Below are 25,083 nucleotides of genomic sequence, written 5' to 3' on the forward strand. Positions count from 1 at the left end.
GGTTGCAGTGAGCTAAGATTGTATCATTGCACCCCAGCCTGGGTGACAGAGTGAGACTTCATCTCAATAAATAAATAAATAAATAAATAAATAAATAAATAAATAAAAATAATAAAAAGAAATGAAATATGGGATGGTTAAAAAATAAATAAAGAGGCCAGGTATGGTGGCTCACGGCTATAATCCCAACACTTCGGGAGACAGAGATGGGAGGATTGCTTGAGCCCAGGAGTTTGAGACAATCCTGGGCAACACAGGGAGACCCTGCCTCTACAAAACAATTTTTAAATTAGCCTAACATAGTGGTGTGCACCTATAGTCCTAGCTACTCAGGAGGCTGACCTGTGAGGATCACTTGAGCCGAGGAGGTTGAGGCTGCAGTGAGCCAAGATCGGGCCACTGCACTCCAGCCTAGGCAACACAGTGAAACCCTGAATAAAAAAAAAAAACAAGAAAAACAAGAAGAAAAAAAAGAAACACAGGGACAGTCAATGGTTTTCGTTAACTATAAGCCCCATTTAAAAAAAAAAAAAAAACCCATACTTTAAATATGCTCAAATCAGTAGTCTAAAATGACACCAAAAAACAGGTAAAGGGATTTAGTTTATCATTTTACCTGAATCATCAAAAAGTCTACTAGAGCCAGGTGCGGTGGCTCATGCCTGTAATCACAGAACTTTGGGAGGCCAAGGTGGGAAGATCCCTTGAGCCCAGGAGTTTGACATCAGCCTGGGCAACATGGCGAAACTCTGTCTCTACAAAAAAAAAAAAGAAAAATGCAAAAATTAGCTGGACACGGTGGCATGTGCCTGTAAGTAGTCCCAGCTACTCTGGATGCTGAGGTGGGAGGATCACCTGAGTCCACAGAGGTTGAGGCTGCAGTGAGTGGTGATCATGCTACTGCACTCCACCAGGATGACAGTGAGACCCTGTCTCAAAAAAAAATAAATCTACTAGATTTAAGCATTGATCTAATAAGTGAAAATGGAACCCAATTCAAGAGAATCTTGTATCATCTTTTAAAATTTTTTATGTTTATTTTATTTTTTGACTCTTGCTTCTCTCTGGATTGTTATCATCTTAGGGAAAAACACTTATTCCCTACTCCAGATGTTTCTTTCAATGTAGACAGCCAAGCGTTTAGCATATCACCCCTCCCTTCTTAGTGACTAGAAGAAAAACACAGCTCCTTCTTTCCTATTTTGAGATCCAGCTAGCTGCAGAGAGTATACACTCAGCTTTGCTACTCTGAACTGGTCAAATTTTACAGGGGTAAGTGCCCACACGAAGAAGTGCATAGGTTTTTGTTTGATTTTTAAGTACTGCTTGTATTTAGATGGATAAATCTGTCTAATTCTGGATTCAGTATTAGAACATCTACTAGCCCACAAATATAAGCTATCTTCTTGAATATTAGTTTTATTAGTAGTAAGTGTTACTTTATTTCTGTCAAACTTTTTCGTATTTCTCAACTGGATTGAAGTAAGAGGAGTGCTTCCAATTGAAACCCTCAAACCCCAACAATCTTTAAGAGCTATGCAAATATTATTTTTGGTAATTGAAATAGTGGGGTAAAGGTTAGAGTACAGCCCTACCAGTTTGCAAATCCTATTATTTGTAAAATAATAATTTAATAGTAATTCAATTTGAGTTAAAGTAAATCAATTTCATTCCTAAATAATGTCTTCATTTTACAAATGAGGGAAAATCAGATTCACTTTTTATATAACTAACTTAATTTTTCACTGTTCATTCAGCAACTGAATAGGCAAGGAATCAATGTTTACTCAATTTTTTAAAAAGTATTTTTCTCGACTATAAATCCCATTAACCAACAGAAAATGGTTAAAACACTGGCTCGAAAGTCGCAGAGACTTAGGGGTTTTGGGGTTTTTTTTTTTTTTTTTGAGTCAAGGTCTCACTCTGTTGCCTAGGCTGGAGTGTAGTGGCACAATCATGGTTCGCTGTAGCCCCGAATTCCTGGGCTCAAGTAATCTTCCCACCTCAGCCTCCCGAGTAGCGGCGACTACAGGCGCATGCTACCACACCTGGCTAATATTTGAATTTTTTGTAGAGACTTAGTCTTGCCATGTTACCTAGTCTGGTCTTGAACTCTTGGGTTCAAGTGATCCTCCTGCCTTGACCTCCCAAAGTGCTGGGATTACAGGCATGAGCCACCAAGCCCAGCCAATATTTAGGTTTAATTCTACCATTGTCTTGTATTAGCTGTGTGACTTTGGATAAGTTGCTTGACCTCACCTATAAAATGGGGACAGTTAACAACGCCTATGAAATAGGACTGTTGTGGGGATTAAAATAAATGCAGGTAGCCAGGTGTGGTTATTCTTGCCTATAATCCCAGCTACTCTGAAGACTGAGGTGGGAGGATCACTTGAAGCCAGGAGTTCGAGATCAGTCTGGGCAACATAGTGAGATCTTGTCTCTAAAAAAACAATTTTTAAAAAATCAGCTGGGTGTGTTAGCGTACACCTGTAGTCCCGGCTACATGGAAGGCTAAGGCAGGAGGATCACCTGAGCTCAGGTGTTTGAGGCTGCAGTGAGCTATGATCACACCACTCCACTCCAGCCTGGGAGAGAAAGTGAGATCCCCTTTTGCAATAAATAAATAAATATATACATATATGTAAATACAAATAAATACATAAATACATACATACATACATACATGTAAAACTCTTATCATGCTGCCTGAAACATAAAAGGAGCTGACATCTATTCATTCAATAAATATTCAATGCCCACTTTAGAGTACTAGGTACTACGTTAGGTACCAAGGACAAAATGCTTAGCTAAACCAGACATGGTTCTGGCCCTAATAAAATTTTCAGGAGTATTTAGTGGGGAGAGAGACATTAATCAAATAATCATAAAATAATTTAATAATTACCCACTGTGATAAATGGGCTACCAAAAAAAAGACAAAAAGAAGGCTGTGGCCTATTTTCATTAGACTAGTCAGAAAGATGACATTTAAGTATGAAAGACTTCAAGGATGAGAAGAAACTAGCCATTCGGAGAATGAAAGAGATCATTCCAGAAAGAGGGAGCACACGGTTAAAAGCTATAAGGTGGGACTTTGGAAGGAATAGAAGGCCAGTGAAGCTGGAATGTAATGAAGCATCCGGCCTCTCAGTTTTTAGAAGGTTTATGTGAGTTAAATTTTATAAAGGGCTTAGAACAGTAACTGGTATGCTCAGGAGGCTGAGGGAGAAGAATCACTTGAACCTGGGAGGCAGAGGTTGCAGTGAGCCAAGATCACGCTATTGCACTCCAGTCTGGGCAACAAGAGCGAACGAAACTCCATCTCAAAAAAAATAAAAGAACAGTAACTGGTATGTAAAAATACTGTCTATTATATAAAATAAAACTAAGAAAACAAGGTAATTATTAACTCCAGGGAAAACAAAAATTGAACAAAGGAACTATTATCATAGCATATTATACAGCTTAGCTAGAAATAATACTTATAAAATCATAATAATATAAATACTGAATACTGGTTTAACTAAAAATCGTGACACAACTTATACACAGAAGCTGGGAAGAAAGGGGAAGCTGGAACATAAGGGCACGGGGTTTAAGAGAAATAAATCTTTACCCTCTATAACAGAAAGGCAATATCTGATTTGCTGAGTCAATACACATAGACTTATAGAATTGCTGAATTTTGGCTGGGCGCAGTGGCTCACGCCTGTAATCCTAGTACTTTGGGAGGCTGAGGTGGGTGAATCACTTGAGTTCAGGAGTTCCAGACCAGCCTGGCCAACATGGTGAAACCTCATCTCTACTAAAAATACAAAAAGTTAGCTGGGCGTGGTGGTGTGCACGTGTAATCCCAGCTACTTGCGTGGCTGAGGCAGGAGAATTGTTTGAACCTGGGAGGCGGAGGTTGCAGTAAGCCGAGATTGCGCCACCGCACTCCAGCCTGGGCAACAGAGCAAGACTCTGTCTCAAAAAAAAAAAAAAAAAAGAATTTCTGAATTTTATATAACTAACAACGAATGATTTGAAAAGGAAATTAAAACTGTTCCATTTCTAATAGCACCAAAAATAATAATATGCTTAAGAATAATGTTAACCAAGGAGGCAAAAGACTTGTACAGTGAAAGCCAAAAACATTACTAAAAGAAATTGCAGAAGACACAAATATATGGAAAGACACTCCATGCTCATGGATTGGAAGCATTAACATTGTTAAGATATCAGGGCCAGGTGCGGTGGCTCACGCCTGTAATCCCAGCACTTTGGGAGGCCAAGGCAGGTGGATCACGAGGTCAGGAGTTCAAGACCAGCCTGGCCAAGATGGTGAAACCCCATCTCTACTAAAAATACAAAAATTAGCCGGGCTTGGTGGCAGGCGCCTGTAATCCCAGCTACTCAGGAGGCTGAAGCAGAGAATTGCTTGTACCCGGGAGGCGGAGGTTGCAGTAAGCTGAGATCACTGCACTCCAGCCTCGGTGACAGAGCGAGACAGCCTGACACTCCGTCTCAGAAAAAAAAAAAAAAAAAAAAAAAAAGATATCAGTACTACTCAAAGCAATCTGCAGATTCAATGTAATCCATATCAAAATCCCAAAAATGGGCTAGGTGTAGTGGCTCATGCCTGTAATCTGCAGATTCAATGTAATCCCTATCAAAATCCCAAAGATGGGCCGGGTGTGGTGGCTCATGCCTGTAATTCCAGGCACTTTGGGAGGCTGAGGTGGGTGGATCACATGAGGCCAGGAGTTCGACACCAGCCTGGCCAACATGGCAAAACCCCATCTCTACTAAAAATACAAAAATTAGCTGGGCGTGGTGGTGCACATCTGTAATCCCAGCTACCCGGGAGGCTGAGGCAGGAGAGTCACTTGAACCCAAGAGGTGGAGGTTGCAATGAGCCGAGATCGTGCTATTGCACTCCAGCCTGGGCAAAAACAGCAAAACTCTGTCTCAAATAAATAAATAAATAAATAAAATAAAATAAGCAAAGGACTTGAATAGACTTATCTCCAAAGAAGATTTACAAATGACATTTCACAAATGTGAAAAGATGTTCAACATCACTAATCATTAGAGAAACAGAAATCAAAACCATGGGATACCACCTCACACCCATCAGGATGGCTACTTATAAAAAAAAAAAAGGCAGAAAACAACAAGTGTTGGTAAGGATGCAGAGAAATTGGAACCCTTGTGCAGTGTTGAAAACAGGACAGTGATTCCTGAAAAAGTTAAAAATAGACTTACCATATGATGTAGCAACTCCACTTCTGGGTATATACCCAAAAGAATTGAAAGCAGTGTCTCAAAGGGACACTTGAATGTATTTGTACACTCAAGTTCATAGCAACATTATTCACAACAGCCAAAAGGTAGAAGCAACCCAAGTATCCATCAATGGGCAAATGAATAAACAAATATGTGCTATATGTTGTACATACAATGAAACATTATTCAGGGTGAAAGGCAAGGAAACACTAACACATGCTACAACATAGATGAACCCCAAGGACATTATACCAAGTGAAATAAGACAGTCACAAAAATATTGTATGATTCCACTTACATAAGGTACATAGGATAGTCAAATTCATCGAGACAGAAAGTACAACAGTGGTTGCCAGAGGCTGGAGGGAGAGGAGAATGTGGAGTTGTTTAATGGGTATAGAGTTTCAGTTTTGTAAGATGAAAAGAATTCTGGAGATGGGTTGCACAACAATGTAAATGCACTTAATGCTACTAAACTGTATACTAAAATGTTCAAGATGAGCCAGGCAAGGTGGGCGCCTCACGCCTGTAATCCCAGCACTTTGGGAGGCTGAGGTGAGTGGACAGCTTGAGGTCAGGAGTTCAACCTGGTGAAAACTCATCTCTACTAAAAATACAAAAATTAGCCAGGTGTGATGGCAGGTGCCCATAATCCCAGCTACTTGGGAGGCTGTGGCAGGAGAATCACTTGAACCTGGGAGGCGGAGGTTGCAGTGAGCCAAGATCATGCCACTGCACTCCAGCCTGAACAACAGAGCAAGACTCCATCTCAAAAAAAAAAAAAAGTTCAAGATGGTAAATTTTATGTTATGTATATTTGTCACAATTAAAAATAAAAATAGGCCAGGTGCAGTGGCTCATGCCTGTAAACCCAGCACTTTGGGAGGCCAAGGGGGGGGGGGGCAGATCATGAGGTCAGGAGTTCGAGACCAGCCTGGCCAGCATGGTGAAACCCCGTCTCTACTGAAAATATAAAAAATTAGCCAGGCATGGTGGCAAACGCCTGTAGTCCCAGCTACTAGGAAGGCTGAGGCAGGAGAATTGCTTGAACCCACCAGGCGGAGGTTGCAGTGAGCCAAGATCACGCCACTGCACTCCAGCCTGGGGGATAGAGCGAGACTCCATCTCAAACAAACAAACAAACAAAAAAAAAACAAGAAAGAAGGAGAGAAGGAGAGAAAGAGAGAAAAGAAAGAAGGAGGAAGGAAGGAAGGAAAAGATCTTACTAAGAAAAAGAGTAGGAGGTAAGGAAACAGAGACTCTATATGGACTACTCTTTCAAGAAGCTCAGGTCAGGCATGGTGGCTCATGCTTGTGATCCCAGCACTTTGGGAGGCTGAGGTGGGAGGATTACTTGAATCCAGGAGTTCAAGAACAGCCTGGGTAACATGGTGAAACCCTATCACTACAAAAATACAAAAATTAGCCGGGCAGAACTCCTGACCTCAGGTATTCTGCCTGCCTCACCCTTCCAGAGTGCTGGGATTTTTTTTTTTTTTTTTTTTTTGAGACAGAGTTTCACTCTTGTCACCCAGGCTGGAGTGCAATGGCGTGATCTCAGCTCACTGCAAAATCCACCTCCCAGGTTCAAGTGATTCTCCTGCTTCAGCCTCCCGAGTAGCTGGGATTACGGTGTGCGCCACCATGCCCAGCTAATTTTTGTATTTTTAATAGAGACAGGGTTTCGCCATGTTGGCTAGGCTAGCCTCAAACTTCTGACCTCAGGTGATCCACCCACCTGCCTTGGCCTCCCAAAGTGCTAGGATTACAGGTGTTAGCCACCACACCTGGCCAATCGTTAACCTTAATGATCATTTACTATGTGCCAGGCATTCATTACTAACAGCTCAATAAAGTAGATACTAGTAGTATGCCATTAGATATGGAGTTATGGGGGGAAAAGAAGGTCAAGGATAATATTAAGGTTTTTGGTCTGAGCATATGGAAGAATGAAGTTGCCATTTACTGAGACGGAGAACAGTTTTGGCAGGGCAGGGAGGAGAAGAGCAGGCAGGAGCTCTGTTTAAATATGTTAAGTTTGAAATGTCTAATAAATGTCTAAATGGAGGTGTCAGGTGTGATGTTAAATATATAAATCTAAAATACAGGAGGGCAGTCCAAGTTGAGAGTTCCAGTCCAAGTTGAGAGTTCTGTCATACGGGTGCTATTCAAAGCTATGAGACTGGATATAAATTTTTTTTTTTTTTTTTTTTTTTTTTTGAGATGGAGTCTCCCTCTGTCACCCAGGCTGGAGTGCAGTGGCACAATCTCAGCTCACTGCAACCTCTGCCTCCTGGGTTCAAGTGATCCTTCCACCTCAGCCTCCCGAGTAGCTGGGACCACAGGCATGCACCACCACGCCTGGCTAATTTTTGCATTTTTGGTAGAGACAGGGTTTCACCATGTTGCCCCAGCTGGTCTCAAACTCCTGAGCTCAAGCAATCTGCTCACCTCAGCCTCCCAAAGTGCTGAGGTTACAGGCATGAGCTACTGCACCCGTCCAAGACCTGGATAAAACTATGAAGAGAGAAGTATAGACAGAAAAGAGGCTCAAGGACTGAGTCCTGGGGTACTCCAAGGTTTAGAGGTCAGGAAAATGAGGAGAAACCAGGAAAGGAACCAGAAAAAGAGAGGCCATAGAAATAAGAAGAAAACCAGGAGAGTGTGGCATTCCATAAGTCAAATGAAGAAAGTTTCTCAAGGAATAGAGTGATCAATTGTGTCAAGTGTTGTCGATAGGTTAAGATGAAAGTTAAGAAATAAACATTTACTGGGGCTGGGCGCCGTGTCTCACGCCTGTAATCCCAGCACTTTAGGAGGCTGAGGCGGGCGGATCACGAGGTCAGGAGATCGAGACCATCCTGGCTAACACAGTGAAAATCTGTCTCTACTAAAAATACAAAAAATTAGCCGGGCGTGGTGGCGGGCGCCTGTAGTCCCAGCTATTCGGGAGGCTGAGGCAGGAGAATGATGTGAAGCTGGGAGGCGGAGGTTGCAGTGAGCCGAGAACGTGCCACTGCACTCCAGCCTGGGCGACAGAGCGAGCCTCCATCATAAAAAATAAATAAATAAATAAACATTTACTTAATAACATGAGTCACTGCAGACTTTCAAAAGAGCAGTTTTGGTGGAGTGGTAGGAATAAAAGCCTAATTAGTTTGCTTTAAGAGGGAATGAGAGAAGTCTGACATTATCAAAAAATGGAAAGAATGTAAATCTATGACAAATTTTATACATTGTTGATGGAAACAGATTTGGTACAATACTTTGGAAATAAATTTAGCATTATCTCCCAAAGTGGAATATTCGCATACCTGATGGCTCAGCAATCCCATTCTTAGGTAGAAACCCAAGAGAAACTCTAGCACAAGGATACTATATACAGAAGAATGTTCAGAACAGCAATTTCAAAAACAGCAAAAATGAACAAACACAATCTAGAAACAATCCAAAAATCCATTGGTAGGAGAATGGATAAATTACAGTATATTCACAAATGAAATATTGTAAAGCATGAAAAATGGATAAACCACATCTACATGCAACATGAATGAATCGTGAAAACACAAAACTGAAGGTAAAAAAACAAAAACAAAAACAGAAGACTATGTGCTGCAATAAGACACTACAGCAGTGGTTGCAAGCACAGATTTGGAACTAGATTACCTGGGTTCAAATCCCACTTGGGCCATTCACTAGCAGTATGATTTTCAAACTCTCTGTAACTCACTTTTCCTCATCTATAAGATGGGAATAATAATAATGAAGTTGTAAGGATTAAATAAGATAAAATATAGTTATATAACTATATATTATGTAGATATAATTATATACAGTTATACAAAGTACTTAGAAGAGTGCAAACAAGTTAATTAAACATGATTTTAAAACTATGTTTTTTGGGAAAGACTTTCAGTCCAAAATGGCAGTATAGAAGTAAACTGGCTTCACTTTCTTCCGCAGAAAACTAAAACTATGTTTTTAAAAAGTAACAGGGCTGCTGGGCGCAGTGGCTCATGCTTGTAATCCCAGCACTTTGGGAGGCCAAGGTGGGCAAATCACTTGAAGTCAGGAGTTCGAGACCAACCTGGTCAACATGGTGAAACCCTGTCTCTACTAAAAACACAAAAATAAGCCAGGTGTAATGGCATGCACCTGTAGTCCCACCTACTCAGAAGGCTGAGACATGAGAATTGCCTGAACCCGGGAGGTGGAAGATGCAGTGAGTTGAGATCACGCCACTACACTCCATCCTGGGTGACAGAGGAAGATCCCGTCTCAAAAAAAAAAAAAAAAAAAAAGGAATAGGGCTGGGTGCCGTGGCTCACACCTATAATCCCAGCACTTTGGGAGGCCAAGGCAGGAGGATTGCTTGAGGTCAGGAGTTCGAGACCATCTTGGGCAACATAGCGAGTGCCTGTGTCTACAAAAAAATTTTAAAATTAGCCAGGTGTGGTGGTGAGTGCCTATAGTCCTACCTACTTGGGAAGCTGAGGCAGGAGGATCACAGGAGCCCAGGAGTTCCAGGCTGCACTGAGCTATGATCATGCCACTGCACTCCACTCTGGATGACAGAGTGAGACCCTGTCTCCACAAAAAATTTAAAAATTAGCTGGGCATGGTGACGCACATCTGTAATCCTAGCTACTCAGGAGGCTGAGGTGGGAGGATTTCTTGAGCCAGGGAGGTCGAGGCTTCAGTGAGGCACGATCGAGCCACTGCACTCCAGCCCGAGTGACAAAGTGAGACCCAGCCTCAAAAAATAAAATAAAATAAAATAAAAAGCAAGAGAGTAATAAATACAGAATTTAGGACAGTGGTTACCTCTAGAAGAGGTGCAGAGGATGAGATGGAGAAATTCATGTGTACGTAATTTACAGGCAATGAATCTAGTCTAGTACTTGAGAGTACCTCTTACAGGTGTTCCTCTATTATTACACTTTATAACTACATGTAAACTTTTGTATATCTGACAATATATTCAAGATAATAAAAGAAAAAAGAATGGAAGGAAATAAATTGGAGACAGCAAGTATATATGATTCTTGAATAGATAGCTCTTTCAAGATGTTTTACTGTAAAGGGAAGAACAGAAATGAAACAATGGCTAGAAGAAGAAGAAAAAGGTTTTTTTTTAATTTAAATTTTTTTTCTTTTTTTTTTGAGACAGAGTTTCGCTCTTGTTGCCCAGGCTGGAGTGCAATGGCACAATCTTTGCTCACTGCAACCTCCGTCTCCCAGGTTCAAGCAATTCTCCTGCCTCAGCCTCTCCAGTATCTGGGATTACAGGCATGCGCCACCATGCCTGGCTAATTTTGTATTTTTAGTAGAGACGGAGTTTCACCATGTTGGTCAGGCTGGTTTCAAACTCCTGACCTCCGGTGATCTGCCTGCCTCGGCCTCCCAAAGTGCTGGGATTACAGGTGTGAGCCACTGCATCTGGCCAATTTTTTTTTCTTTTTTATACTCCATAGGTTCACAATTTTTAGACAGAATTTCATTCTTGTAGCCCAGGCTGGAGTACAACGGCACGATCTTGGCTCACTGCAACCTCTACCTCCTGGGTTCAAGCGATTCTCCTGGCTCAGCCTCCCAATTATCTGGGATTACAAGCATGCATCACCATGCCCAGCTAATTTTATATTTTTTAATAGAGACAGGGTTACCACGTTGGCCAGGCTGGTCTCGAACTCCTGACCTCAGGTGATCTGCCCACCTCGGCCTCCCAAAGTGCTGGAATTACAGGCGTTGAGCCACAGTGCCCGGCCCACAATGTTTTTTTTAAATAAGAGAAAAACAGCCAATATACAGGCTGATATGTGATTATAAACATTACCAATCCTCAAAATAATTCGACAAAATATATCAGTACTTTTTTTTGAAATGGAATCTCGCACTGTCGCCTGGGCTGGAGTCCAGTGGCAGATCTCGGCTCACTGCAGCCTCTGTCTCCCAGGTTCCTCGCCTCAGCCTTCCAAGTAGCTGGGATTACAGGTGCCCACCACCACGCCCAGCTAATTTTTTTGTATTTTTAGTAGGGACTGGGTTTCACTATGTTGGCCAGGCTGGTCTCGAACTCCTGACCTCTGATCCGCCCACCTCAGCCTCCCAAAGTGCTGGGATTACAGGCATGAGCCGCCGCACCCGGCCAATATATCAGTACTTTAAGATGAAAAATTCAAGGTCAGAAAGCCTAAGACACCTGGCGCTGGTCACACAGCTAATATGTGACAAAGCCACATTTAAATTCAGATCAATCAATAAATAATTACTTAAAAATAAATTCAGATCTATCTAACTCCGTATTTCAGGGTTTGTATAGAATATAATGCTTCCTTCCTTTGCTTAACCTTGATTTAGTGCCTACCATAGGCACCAAATGTGATAGCTTAATCACATTTATTAGGATATATATTTTTTGAGTATCTACTAGATAGGCCTAAGATGCTATATTAGGTATTTGGGGAGATAATAAACTGAATAACACTGTCTCTACCTTAAAGAGCTTACACTCTAGCAATGAAGATAAGACAATTACCTAAATGATTCCAATACAATGCAAAATTATATAAACACCATATAAGAAGCATAAAACATAATGGGGGTTCAGAAAAAAGTCCCCTTTGGAAAAAACAGTCCCCTCTGGGGCTGGGAAATGGAGGGATTAGCAGAAGCTTTATATAAGAGGTAATTTTCAACTGAACTTAAAGGGATGGGTAGGATTTTTAAAGACAGTTTTGACTGTGAGTTCTTAAAGGGCCACAGTCATGCCTTAACCCCAGGGCCTAACATGCTGCAGCTGTTCAATAAACATAAGTAATATGAGTGAAGTAAACAAATGAAACGAAAGGCCATTCCGGAATTAAGCAACAACAACAAAAAGGATCAGAGGCTGAATGCGTAAGGCACAAGAACGACAAAAAGATCAGAGTTGGAGGGACGTGAATATGCATATTTTGAGAATAAGTACAAAGTAACTGGTCATGATTCTCTTTACATTTGTCTCCTACATCTCCCATCTTTAAGAAAATTATCTCAGCCAGGTGCAGTATCTCATGCCTGAAATCCCAGCACTTTAGGAGGCTGAGGTGGGAGAATCACTTGAGCCCAGGAGTTTGAGACCAGCCAGGGCAATATAGTGGGACCCCATCTGTACAAAAATTTAAAAATTAGCCAAGTGTGATGGCGTGAGCCGGTAGTCCCAGCTACTCAGGAGACCAAGGTAGGAGAATCGCTTGAGCCCAGGAGGTTGAGGCTACAGTGAACCATGATTGCACCACTGTGTTCCAGCCTGGGCAACAGAGCAAAACCCTGCCTCAAAAAAAAACAAAAAAAAACAAAAAAAAAGGAAAAAGAAAATTCTCTCTTGACAGCACCGCTATCCTCTTCTAGCTTTTATCTCATCTCTCTGGTCCCTTTTTTTAAAATAACAACTCTACTGAGATATAATTCACATACCATACACGTCACCCATTTAAATATAAATTCAGGACTAGGCACAGTGGCTCACGCCTGTAATCCCAGCACTCTGGGAGGCCAAGGCAGGAGGATCGCTTGAGCCCAGGGGTTTGAGACAAGCCTGAGCAACATAGCAAAAGCCTGTCTCTATAAAAAAAATTTTTTTTAATTAGCTGGGCATGTGGCACTGTAATCCCAGCTACTTGGGAGGCTGTGGCAGGAGGATCCCTTGAGCTCAGGAGTTTGAGGCTTTAGTAAGCTATGATTGTGCCACTGCACTCCAACCTGGGCAACAGAGTGAGACCCTGTCTCTAAATAAAGAAAGCATAAATTCAATGGTACTTAGATCACAGAGTTGTGCAACCATAACCACAATTTTAGAACATTTCATTATCCCAAAAAGAAACACAATACCCATTACCAGTCACTCCCTATTTCTCCACTAAGCCCTAGGCAACCACTAATCGACTTTCTGTCTCTATAGATTTCCGTATTCTGGGCATTTCCCATAAATGGAATCATACAACATGTAGTCTCTTATGACTGGCTTCTTTCATGAGCGTAATGTTTTTAAGGTTCATCCACATTTAGCATGTATCAGTATTCCATCCTTTTTTCTTTTTTTTTTTCCCCTAGGGATTTGTTGTTGTTGTTGTTGTTGTTGTTGTTGTTGTTGTTGGGACAGAGTCTTGCTCTGTTGCACAAGCTGGAGTACAGTGGTTTCATCCACTGCAGTCTCCACCTCCCAGCCTCAAGCAATCCTACCACCTCAGCCTTCCGAGTAGCTGGGGCTACAGGTGTGTTGCACACCAGCACCCCTGGCTAATTTTTGTACTTTTTGTAGAGATGGGGTTTTGCTTTTGCCATGTTGCCCAGGCTGGTCTAGAGCTCCTGGGCTCAAGCAATCCACCTGCCTTGGGCTCCCAAAGTGCTGGGATTACAGGCATGAGAAACCACACTCAGCCTAGTACCCCATTCCTTATTATTGTTGAATAATATTTCATTGTATGGGCACACCATGTATTTTATTTATCCATTCATCAGTTGATGGACATTTGGGTTGTTTCCACTCTGGACTATTATGAATAATGCTCCTATGAACATTTATGTACAGGTCTTTGTGTGAACATATGTTTCCATTTCTCTTGGGCATATATCTAGGAGTGGAATTCCTGGGTCTTTGCTTAACCTTTTGAGAACCTGCCAAGATGTTTTCCAAAGCAGCTGTACCATTTTACATTCCCACCAGAAGTGTATAAAGGTTCCAGTTACTCCACATATATTATGTCTCTCTTTCTTTCTTTCTTTTTTGATACAGAGTCTTGCTCTGTCACCCAGAATGAAGACAGTGGGGCAATCAACCGCAGCCTTGACCTCCTGGGCTCAAGCAATCCTCCCACCTCAGCCTTCCAAGTATGAATAGCTAGGACTACAGGTGTATGCCACCACACCCAGCTAATTTTTGTATTTTTGTAGAGATGGGGTTTCACCATGTTGCCCGGGCTGGTCTCTAACTCCTGGGCAACATGGTGCCGAGGAGATATTTGTCCTTTCGATTATCTTTTTGATTATTGACTGTCTTTTTTATTATCTGTCTTTTTCATTATAAACAGCCTAGTGGGTGTGAAGTGGTATCTCATTGTGGCTTTATTTTATATTTCCTTGATGGCTAATGATGTTAAGCATCTTGCCATAGAGCCTGTGGATAAACATCGATTCAGATGTTTTACCTACTTTCTATTTGGGTCCTGCTCTACATCTTAATCAATGTTCTTAAGAGATTAGTGTATATATACCATCTATACTTCCTTACTTGTTTTCACTCATCAACCTATTCCAACCTTGATTTTGCTCCCCATACCTCTGAAATTGCTTGTCAAAGTCATCAACCACCTTTACACTAACAAATTCAAAGACTATTCTTCAATCCTCATCTTCCAGCATAATTTTATGATTTGCACACTTGACTTTTTTTTTTTTTCTGATACATGGTCTTGCTCAGTTGCCCAGGCTGCAATGCAGTGGCATGATCATGGCTCACTGTAGCCTCGACCTCTACCAGCTCAGGTGATCCTCCCACCTCAGGCTCCTGAGCAGCTGGAACGACAGGCACACACCACCATATGTAGCTAATTTTTGTATCTTTTGTAGAGACAGGGTTTTGCCATGTTGTCCGGGCTGGTCTGGAACTCCTAGGTCAAGTGATCCTCCCACTTTGGCCTCCCAAAGTGCTGGAATTACAGGCATGAGCCACTGTGCCTGGCCATACTTGCCTTTTAATTCCAACTGACTTCTTAGTCCAATTGATATTTTCCCTTGTCCTGTTTCTGTTCTGTATTTTTTGTTATACTGCATATTGCATATTCTCCTATGGAATAAGAAATGTAAACCAGCAACCGAAGGGTATATCCAGAAAACTGCATTAACGTAACTGGCCAGTAGAGCAAATGTAACAGTATCAAGGGGGCATGGTGGGGGGGTGGCGGGGGATGGGGAAGATAAGGAAAGGCCAGACAGATAGTAGGTGTTGGGCTAGAGATTTGCACTTTGTTCAGCAGGTAATATATGGCTATTAAAGTTTTTTTTTTGTTTTTGTTTTTGTTTTTGTTTTTTTGAGATGGAGTCTCGCTGTTGTCGGCCCCGGGCTGAAGTGCAATGGCGCGATCTCGGCTCACTGCAACCTCTGCCTCCCAGGTTCCAGCAATTCTCCTGCCTCAGCCTCCCAAGTAACTGAGATTACTGGTGCCTGCCACCATGCCTGGCTAATTTTTGTATATTTAGTAGAGACGGGGTTTCACCCTGTTGGCCAGTCTGGTCTCAAACTCCTGACCTCAGGTGATCCACTCACCTTGGCCTCCCAAAGTGCTGGGATTACAGGCGTGAGCCACTGCGCCCGGCCTACCACTAAACTTTAACCATTTGAGTTAACTTATTACTGATAACAGAACAGCTGCCCCAGTCAAGAGATGTTAGACCTACAAGTTCTTAATTCTCAGTCCTATTACATTTGATTTGATGGAAACTAGAAGGAAAAGTAGTAAACATACATAGAGAAAATTCTCTATCCTGTTAGAAGTACTAAGTGAATCCAGCACTGTTTGTCACTTCTCTCTCCTGAGTAAACACTCTTGACAATCTCAGGTAACAAGCTTCTCAAAGAATGAGGATCTGGCAGTACCCACCAGTCAGCCTTACTTTCATCACCTCCTACTCCCCATCAGTCTTCAATATATTAACATTGAGAAGAAATAGAAATGTATGAAAAGTACGTTGGAGAAGGCAAATTATCCTAAGTTAAACACTCCCTTTTCTTTTTTTCCAAAGGAAATGGTTGTTGATCCTATGAGGACTTAAATTATAATAACACATGCCAGAGAGATGATGTCAAGAAAGGCGTGGTTAGGCCCTTTACAAGTTTGAAATTCCTTTAGTCCCAAACATTTCCTCTTTCGATCTCACCTATACTCAAATCTCTCTACTTTGGCAACTTCTTCAAACATTGAAGAAACAGTGTTGAGACCCTGTCTCTTTTTACTTCAGCCTTTTCTTTTTTTTTTTTTTAATGAACCAAGTTACTGAAGGGCATTAAAACTGATGTTTAAAAAAAAACACACACACAAAATTATCTTGCAGAATCCCTCTTTGAAATCCACATTTTTCCCCTTCAGTAACTATTTTAATTCCAAAGAAAGGAAAAAAAAATTTAACACTACTTCCTGAGAAAAAAGTCCGCCTTTATTAGGCATTATACATTTGTTGACGGCATTCCCATATTTACCACCAGCCAATAAAGAGTAAGAAAACTATGACTGTCATGGGCTCCTCAGGAAACATCTTTCCTGATAAGTGAAGTATGTATTTCAAAATAAAATAATCCTACCTTTTATGTTTTTTTTATTTTTTATTTTATTTATTTATTTATTTTTGAGATGGAGTCTCACTCTGTTGCCCAGGCTGCAGTGCAGTGGCACAATCTCGGCTCACTGCAACATCCACCTCCTGGGTTCAAGTGATTCTCCTGCCTCAGCCTTCTGAGTAGCTGGGACTACAGGCGTGCACCACCATACCTGGCTAATTTTTGTATTTTCAGTATTGACGGGGTTTCACCATGTTGGCCAGGCTGGTCTCAAACTCCTGACCTTGAGCCATCTGCCCGCTTCCACCTCCCAAAGAGCTGGGATTACAGGCGTGAGCACCAAAGTTAAATTTTTACAATAACTTTCATTAGTTTCAGTAAGAAACAGTAACTTTTATATAAAAGTTATATATAGGTAGGGCGTGGTGGCTTACGCCTGTAATCCTAGCACTTTGGGAGGCCGAGGTGGGCAGGTCACTTGAGGTCAGGAGTTCGAGAACAGCCTGGCCGACATGGTGAAACGCCATCTCTACCAAAAATATAAAAAATTAGCCAGGCGTGGTGGTGGGCCTCTGTAATCCCAGCTACTCAGGAGGCTGAGGCAGAAGAATCACTTGAACCCAGGAGTCGGAGGTTGCAGTGAGCTGAGATCGCCCCACTGCACTCCAGCCTGGGTGACAGAGCGAGACTCTGTCTCGAAAACAAACAACAAAAAAGTTATATATAAAAGTTGGCTGAGGTGGGAGGCTCACTTAAGCCCAGGGGTTGGAGATTGTAGTGAGCCGAGATCATGGCACTGTCCTCCAGCCCAGACTGCAGAGTGATACCCTGTCTCAAAATAAATAAATAAATAAATGGGCCGGACAGTGGCTCACGCCTGTAATCCCAGCACGTTGGGAACCCGAGGCAGGCAGATTGCTTGAGGCCAGGAGTTCAAGACCAGTCTGGCCAACATGGCAAAACCTCGTCTCTACTAAAATTACAAAATTTAGCTGGGCATGGTGGCGCACACCTGTAGTCCCAGCTACCCAGGAGGTTGAGGCAGGAGAATCGCTTGAACCCAGGAGACTGAGGTTGCAGGGAGCCAGGATCGCGCCACTGCACTCCAGCCTGGGTGACAGGGTAAAACTCTGTCTCAAAATAAATAAATAAACAAATAAATAAAATTTAACTGAGTATGGAAAATATACAAATTACATAAGCAAATGCATCTACAACCCTTTCCAAAACAGAAACACAGTAAGCCCTACTTGACAAGACAAAGAGCAACGTAATAATGCTGTAGTTTAAAAACACCCTCCCTGGTCATCTAGTGTTGAGGAAAAAAATTAAGTAAAATAAAAATAAAAATATGGGGCCAGGCGCAGTGGCTCATGCCTGTAATCCCAGCACTTTGGGAGGCCGAGGCAGGCAGATTACCTGAGGTCAGGAGTTCAAGACCAGCCTGACCAACATGATGAAACCCCGTCTCTACTAAAAATACAAAAAAATTAGCTGGGCGTGGTGGCGGGCACCTGTAATCCCAACTAGTCAGAAAGCTGAGGCAGGAGAATCACTTGAACCCAGGAGGCGGAGGTTGCAGTGAGCCGAAATCGCGCCACTGCATTCCAGCCTGGGCGCGACAGAGCAAGACTCCGTCTCAAATAAATAAATAAAAATATGGGCCAGGCTTGGTGACTCAAAGTATAATCTCAGCACTTTGGGAGTCCAAGGCAGGGCAGATCACTTGAGGTCAGGAGTTTGAGACCAGCCTGGCCAACATGGTGAAACCCCGTCTCTACTAAGAACACAAAAAAATTGTCCAGGTGTGGTGGCACTCCTGTAGTTCCAGCTACTCGTGAGGCTGAGGCAGAATTGCTTGAACCTGGGAGGCGGAGGCTGCAGTGAGCTGAGATCACACCACTGCACTCCAGCCTGGGTGACAGAGCGAGACTCCATCTCAAAAAAAAAAAAGTAAAAATAAAAATATGAAAACCCTCCACGTTCACAAACTAATATAGGCACAAAAGGAGTCATATGCATAGCCACAGAGTGATGCACAGATACAGCATCGTTACATCTGATCATAACATTGACTTATAAGAACCCAAAGAATTGACAAATACATTAGTAATTAGTAATTATGTATCTACCTATCCTCCCCAACCAATTCCAACAATTCCTGAATTGTCAAACCTTACTAAGAGATTTCAACCCAAACCCACAACCATACCTCTTGTCCCCTATACTATCCTAGATTTAGAAGCTAATTAACTTTTTCCTATACTCCAAGGTGGGAGAGGGAGCAGAGAGCAAAAAGAGATTTTTAGATAGCTTCAAATACGTGAAACCTCTAATAGGGAAGCAATTCATTTTGGGAATTCATTTTATTTTAATGAGTTCTGGGTAACCTGAGAGAACTAGGAGGGAAAAAAATCAGGAAAGAAATTTTCACATGGTACTCTACAAGGTTTGAAAAGAATAAAGACATGTGAAATATTTCCCTTTCAAATATATATGTATAATATATAATGTATTATCTATACATATATTTGATAAAGGGATGTCAGTATATGTACATATAAACATATATTGATAACCAACAAATGTGTATAAACTCATATTTCATTTCTTTTTGAGATGGAGTCTTGCTCTGTCACCCAGGCTGGAGTGCAGTGGCACAATCCTGGTTCATTGCAACCTCTGTCCCCCAGGTTCAAGTGATTCTCCTGCTTCAGCCTCCTGAGTAGCTGGGATTACAGGCGCGTGCCACCAAGCCCAGCTAATTTGGGGTTTCACCATGTTGACCAGGCTGGTCTCGAACTCCTGACCTGAAGTGATCCACCCACCTTGGCCTCCCAAGTGCTGGGATTACAGGCATAAGCCACCATGCCCAGCCTCATTTCTTTTTTAAAGTAAATTTTATTGTGTATATTTAAGGTATACAACATGTTATGGGATACATATAGATAGTAGAAAGGTTACTATAGTGAAGTAAATTAATCATCCCACATAATTGTCCCTTTTGTTTCTTTTTGTGGCAAGAGGAGCTAAAGTCTGCTCATTTAGCATGAATCCCATATACAGTACAACTTTATCATCTATAGTCCTCATGTTGTACATTGGATCTCAGGATTTGTTCATCCTACATATCTACTACTTTGTATCCTCTGACCTATAGCTCCCCGTTTCCTCTCCCCTCTACCCATATTTCTTCAGGATATAAACAAAATGAGTACCACACAGACTAAGCCCATAAATCAACATTAAGTGTTTTGGGTCTAAACATTTACCCACTGCATTGATCAGACACTTGTGTTTAAACCCACCTCTAATGGTCTCATTAGGCACATGAGAAAGCAGCAGGAATCGTTCCTCACCCTCCAACATTCCATTAGATGAGCAAAAGATTCCCTAAATGTCTATGTCACATTTTTTCTTCAAAGAACAGCTACGACACAAAGAGAGGGTAAAGCGTCTTCTTCCTGCTACAGCATGAAATTCCTCCTAATCAGTATGCTGTGCGCCCTGAAATGCCAGAAACTGCCAAATATATTCCTTGTCAAATATGGACAAGATTGTCCATCTCTCCCCATGTGCCCAAGGACAGCACAATTCTCTGGCAGCCATGGGTTAATCATAAAGACTCCTAGGATCACTGCAAAGTCTGGCTATCTGCAGAGGTCCAAGTATCAGTTCAAATACAAGATCCAAAGTATCACAGCGCTCTGTGCCTTAATCCCAAGGTGCGATGTCTCTCAAGACTCCTTCTCTATAGGCTGGGTGGGGTAGGATCTGTAGTCTAGAAGAGTATACCCAGCTCTTGATAAACTGTTGTGGTTTCTCTGACTATCTATGATTTCAGCTATCTAATACTACTGGTGGTATGGGTAGGAGGGAAGGTTGGGGAGAGAATGGAAACAGTTAATCAAAAAATAAAATAATCTTGTGGGGTGGGGTGGACTGGGGGACAGGGTCTGAAATGACATATTATCCTTGTGGAGATTGATACATCAGCAGGAAGTCAAACTAACTTCATTTCATAAGGATACAAACTTGCAAGCTTGATTTGTTTTTAATTCCCCTGTCTTTTCAGGCCTCGCAGAGACTGAAAGTTCCCTGAACTCCAGAACCAGTTGAGGAAAGATGCAGAAAGCAGTAGTGGAAAAGGGAGAAGCGCGGTGAGGAATTAGGAATCTTGAGAGAGGAAGCCCCTTCCCCTCTTTAAAAAGAATGTAAAAACCAAGGGCATTGCAAGATCCCCAGAAAAAGAAGTAGCTAGATACCAAAAAAGCGCTTTTCCCTACCTTCTTGTTGTTTCTATTGTAGCCAAAAGTCGAAATCCCGGGCCTGGAAGTCACGGATAGCAGCATTTTCTCTTTAATGTTAGGGAACGAGTGAGAGAGAGAGAGAGAGAGAAAGGGAGGGGGTAAGAAAGACGGGGAGGGAGGGAGGAGGGGAGCGAGGGAAAGGGGGAGAGGGAGGGAGGAAAAAAGGGAGGGGGAGGAGAAAGGAGGAGAAAAGGAGCAGGAGGAGAGAGATGAAGGGGGGCTGCGGGCAGAGAATGAGCTCGGGCTGCTCCTTTACGTCACTGAGAGAAGTTAACAGAGTCTGAATGAGGCAGAGGCACTTCCACTGGGTCCTAATGCCCAAGATGGTTTTTTTTGTTTGTTTTTCATAGTCTCAGGAGTTAAAGCTAGAAAGAAGAGTTCTTAGGTCTAACCCCTTTCAAATTTATCCCCTTTCCTCTATGAACAAGTTCCGATTCTCATATAAAGACAATGAGGGCTTTATTTCCACCCTTAGATCTCAGCTATAAGATTTCAAGGTTGATTTTAATGGGGCTCCTGAGACATTGCCTTGGAGAACACGCAAAAAAACAAACAAACAAAACAAACAAACAAAAAAAAAAACAGAGTTAGAGTGTGTGAGATAAGCTCAGGGCTTCCCCTACTTTACACTTACAGTGATTTTTTTTTTTTTTTTTTTTTTTTTTTTTTTTGAGACAGAGTTTTAGTCTGTCACCCAGGCTGAAGTGCAGTGGTGCAATCCCGGATCCAGCTCACTGCAGCCTCCACCTTCCGCAATTCTCCTGCCTCAGCCTCTCGAGTAGCTGGGATTACAGGTGACCACCACCACACCCAGCTGATTTTTGTATTTTTTAGTAGGGACGGGGTTTCGCCATCTTGGCCAGGCTGGTCTCGAACTCCTGACCTCAAGTGATCCACCCACTCAACCTCCCAAAGTGCTGGGATTACAGGCATGAGCCACCACCCCTGGCCCATTTATAGTGATCTTAATGTACAAAGGAACAAACAGAGGAACACACCAAAGAGCAGGGCTAAGCAAAACAGAGTATGGGGTATAACTAGTTTCAGATCCTTAGATGTGTTTCTCTTGGGTCATACCAATGGGCTGATGCCCCTCACTCCTATTTCAGATTCTCCGAGGAATGAGTTCATACTTAAGAAGGAATTATCAAACTGGACTATATCATGAAACTTGGTGCCTTGTCATTTCTCTAACAATTGCAGGCTATCTTATTTAACACTTTACCCTACTATTTCCTCATCTTTAAGATCCATGAAACTGAAACAATTACAGTAACTCACCAAACCTGGAGTTTATGTCTAAATTGAAGTCTACAGTTGGGATGTCTGCTTTGAGTTGTCTTTGAGCTGTTTAAAAAAAAAAAAAAAAACTTAAGAAGCATATGCTTCAACAGAATAAAAACACAAAATTCTTAGGAAGGAATACAAATTTCAGAGTCAAGAACCTAATAGAGTTGCAACACTTACCTCTACTAGTTTCCAAAGAATGTCTTTGTAGGCGTAACCTTAACAAGAAAGGAAACCAAAAACTTAAGAATGATATCCAGTAACCCCTACCAATCCAAGTGCAATAGGGATGTAAAATGAAAGCCTTCAAATCCCTTCATAAGGCCACCTTGCTGCCATCCTAAGTAGTTTCTTGAGATATAAATTAACCCTGTCTGTTTTGTGACAACAAATATTAAGCCCAAACCCTCCCTCAAATGAAGTTCTGGTCTCTATTCTAGTTTCCGTGTCACTTTTTTGCTATGATAATGGAACAGACAGTATTAGTATTCTGCAGAGTAAATATACATACCCTACCCCCAATCTCTAACTTTCATTTCCAATAGGACAGGAAGTGCCTGCTCAGCTCAGGGGACACAGGAAGGGTGGGAGAGCCTCAGTGTGGGAATTGCAACTGAGATTGGAAACACAGCAGCCAAATGCCGTAAATAAATAAATGAAGGCATCACTCAGTGATATCTTTTTTTTTTTTTTTTTCTGAGACAGAGTCTTGCTCTGTTGCCCAGGCTAGAGTGCAGTGGTGCTATCTTGGCTCACCGCAACCTCTGCGTCCGGGGTTCAAGCGATTCTCCTGCCTCAGCCTCCCGAGTAGCTGAGACTACAGGCATGCGCCACCATGCCCAGCTAATTTTTTTGTATTTTTAGTAGTCTTGTTGGCCAGACTGGTCTCAAACTCCTGACCTCAGGTGATCTGCCCGCCTTGGCCTCCCAAAGTGCTGGGATTACAGGAGTGAGCCACCGCGCCCGGCCCATATATATATATATTTTTAAGTCCTTTTTCTGCTCTCAGAGACTCTCATTAACCAATTTATCCTTGCTGTTTAGGCCCTTGGATGATATCTTCTCCTTTACCCTAACAATGTGGTACAGAAACCTTTCTCTTGAAGGCCTGATTCATAAAGGCAATCAACCCAATTTAACTTTTTTTTTAAGTCTAATTTTTCTTTCTACTTTTTTTTTTTTCCCCTGAGACAGAGTCTCACTCTGTCGCCAGGCTGGAGTGCAGTGGTGCAATCTTGGCTCACTGAAACCTCTGCCTCCCGGGTTCAAACGATTCTCCCGCCTTAGCCTCCTGAGTAGCTGGTACTACAGGCACGTGCCACGACGCCCAGCTAATTTTTGTATTTTTAGTGGAGACGGGGTTTCACCATGTTGGCCAGGATGGTCTTGATCTCTTGACCTCATGATCCGGCCACCTCGGCCTCCCAAAGTGCTGGGATTACAGGCGTAAGCCACCGCGCCTGGCCTTTTTTTTTTTTTTTTTTGAGACGGAATATCGCTCTGTCGCCCAGGCTGGAGTGCAGTGGCATGACCTTGACTCACTGCAAGCTCCGCCTCCCGGGTTCAAGCGATTCTCCTGTCTCAGCCTCCTGAGTAGCTGGGATCACAGGCACACGCTGCCAAGCCTGGCTAATTTTTTGTATTTTAGTAGAGACGGGGTTTCACTGTGTTGCCCAGGCCTGTCTCAAATTCCTGAGCTCAGGCAATCCACTCGCCTTGGTCTCCGAAAGTGTTGGGATTACAGGCATGAGCCACTGCAACCAGCGGAGAATTTTCTTTTTATAATAGTCATCCTAATAGGTGTGAGGTGGTATCTCATTGCAGGTTTTCTGGATGTTGTTGTTTGTAAACAGACAGTTTATAATTATATGTATTTATGGGTACAAAGTGAAGTTATGACTTATAATGTGGAATAATTCAAGCTAATTAACATATCTATCACCTCAAATACTTATTATTATTATTATTATTTTTAGACAGGGTCTGGCTCTGTCACCTGGGCTGGAGTACAGTGGTGCGATCTCCACTCACTGCAGCCTCTGCCTCCCAGGCTCATTATCTTTTTTTTTTTTTTGAGACAGAGTGTCGCTCTCTCACCCAGGCTGGAGTGCAATGACATGATCTCAGCTCACTGCAATCTCGACCTCTCGGGTTCAAGCCATTCTCTTGCCTCAGCCTCCCAAGTAGCTGGAATTACAGGTGCGCAACCACCACGCCTGGCTAATTTTTGTATTTTTAGTAGAGACAGGGTTTCATCATGTTGGCCAGGCTGGTCTCGAAATCCTGACCTCAAGTGATCCACCTGCCTCAGCCATCCAGAGTGCTGGGATTACAGGTGTGAGCCACTGCGCCCAGCCTACTTACCATTTTTTGTGGTGAGATCATGTGAAATTTACTCTTTTAGCAATTTTGAAATGTATAATACACTATTATTAACAATTTTCACCACACGTGCAATAGAGCTCACACACACACAAAAAACAAAACTTATTCCTCCTAAGATTTCGTACAGTTTGACCAGCATCTCCCCATTTCCTCCATCCCCCGGCTTCTTTTTTTTTTTTTTTTTTTTTTTTTTTTTGAGACTTAGTCTCACTCTGTTGCCCAAGCTGGAGCGCAATGGCATGATCTTGGCTCACTGCAACCTCCACCTCCCAGGTTCAAGCGATTCTCTTGCCTCAGCCTCCCAAGTGGCTGGGACTACAGGCATGCGCCACCATGCCCGGCTGATTTTTGTATTCTTAGTAGACACGGGGTTTCACTATGTTGGCCAGGCTGGTCTTGAACTCCTGGTCTCGTGATCTACCTGCTTCGGTCTCCCAAAGTGTTGGGTTTACAGGCATGAGCCACCAAGCCCGGCCGGTCCCCCAGCTTTCTGTAACCACCATTCTATTTTCTGCT

The 25,083-nt window shown here is 42.4% G+C and overlaps 1 protein-coding gene across 27 annotated transcripts in view; it reads right to left on the minus strand.

Moving 5' to 3' along the window:
• The window catches only part of RBMS2 (RNA binding motif single stranded interacting protein 2), a 94,544-nt gene extending 72,092 nt beyond the window's left edge, over positions 1-22,452 (minus strand). For 24 of the 27 annotated variants that reach the window (XR_010148295.1, XM_009425104.4, XM_054663171.2 and 21 more), the window contains exon 1: positions 20,872-21,145. Coding sequence is in view for 24 of the 27 variants with exons in the window: in XM_009425104.4 (XP_009423379.1) it covers positions 20,872-20,937 (66 nt within the window). In the remaining 3 variants the exon portion in view is untranslated. Of the gene's footprint in view, positions 1-20,871; positions 21,147-22,176; positions 22,243-22,362 lie in introns of those variants that run through there. The other 3 variants (XM_054663163.2, XM_054663158.2, XM_054663178.2) reach the window with 3 other exon arrangements.
• Positions 22,453-25,083: the final 2,631 nt, after the last annotated feature.

The sequence above is a fragment of the Pan troglodytes genome, chromosome 10 (genome assembly GCF_028858775.2).
Source record: "Pan troglodytes isolate AG18354 chromosome 10, NHGRI_mPanTro3-v2.0_pri, whole genome shotgun sequence".
NCBI classification, from domain to species: Eukaryota; Metazoa; Chordata; class Mammalia; order Primates; family Hominidae; genus Pan; species Pan troglodytes.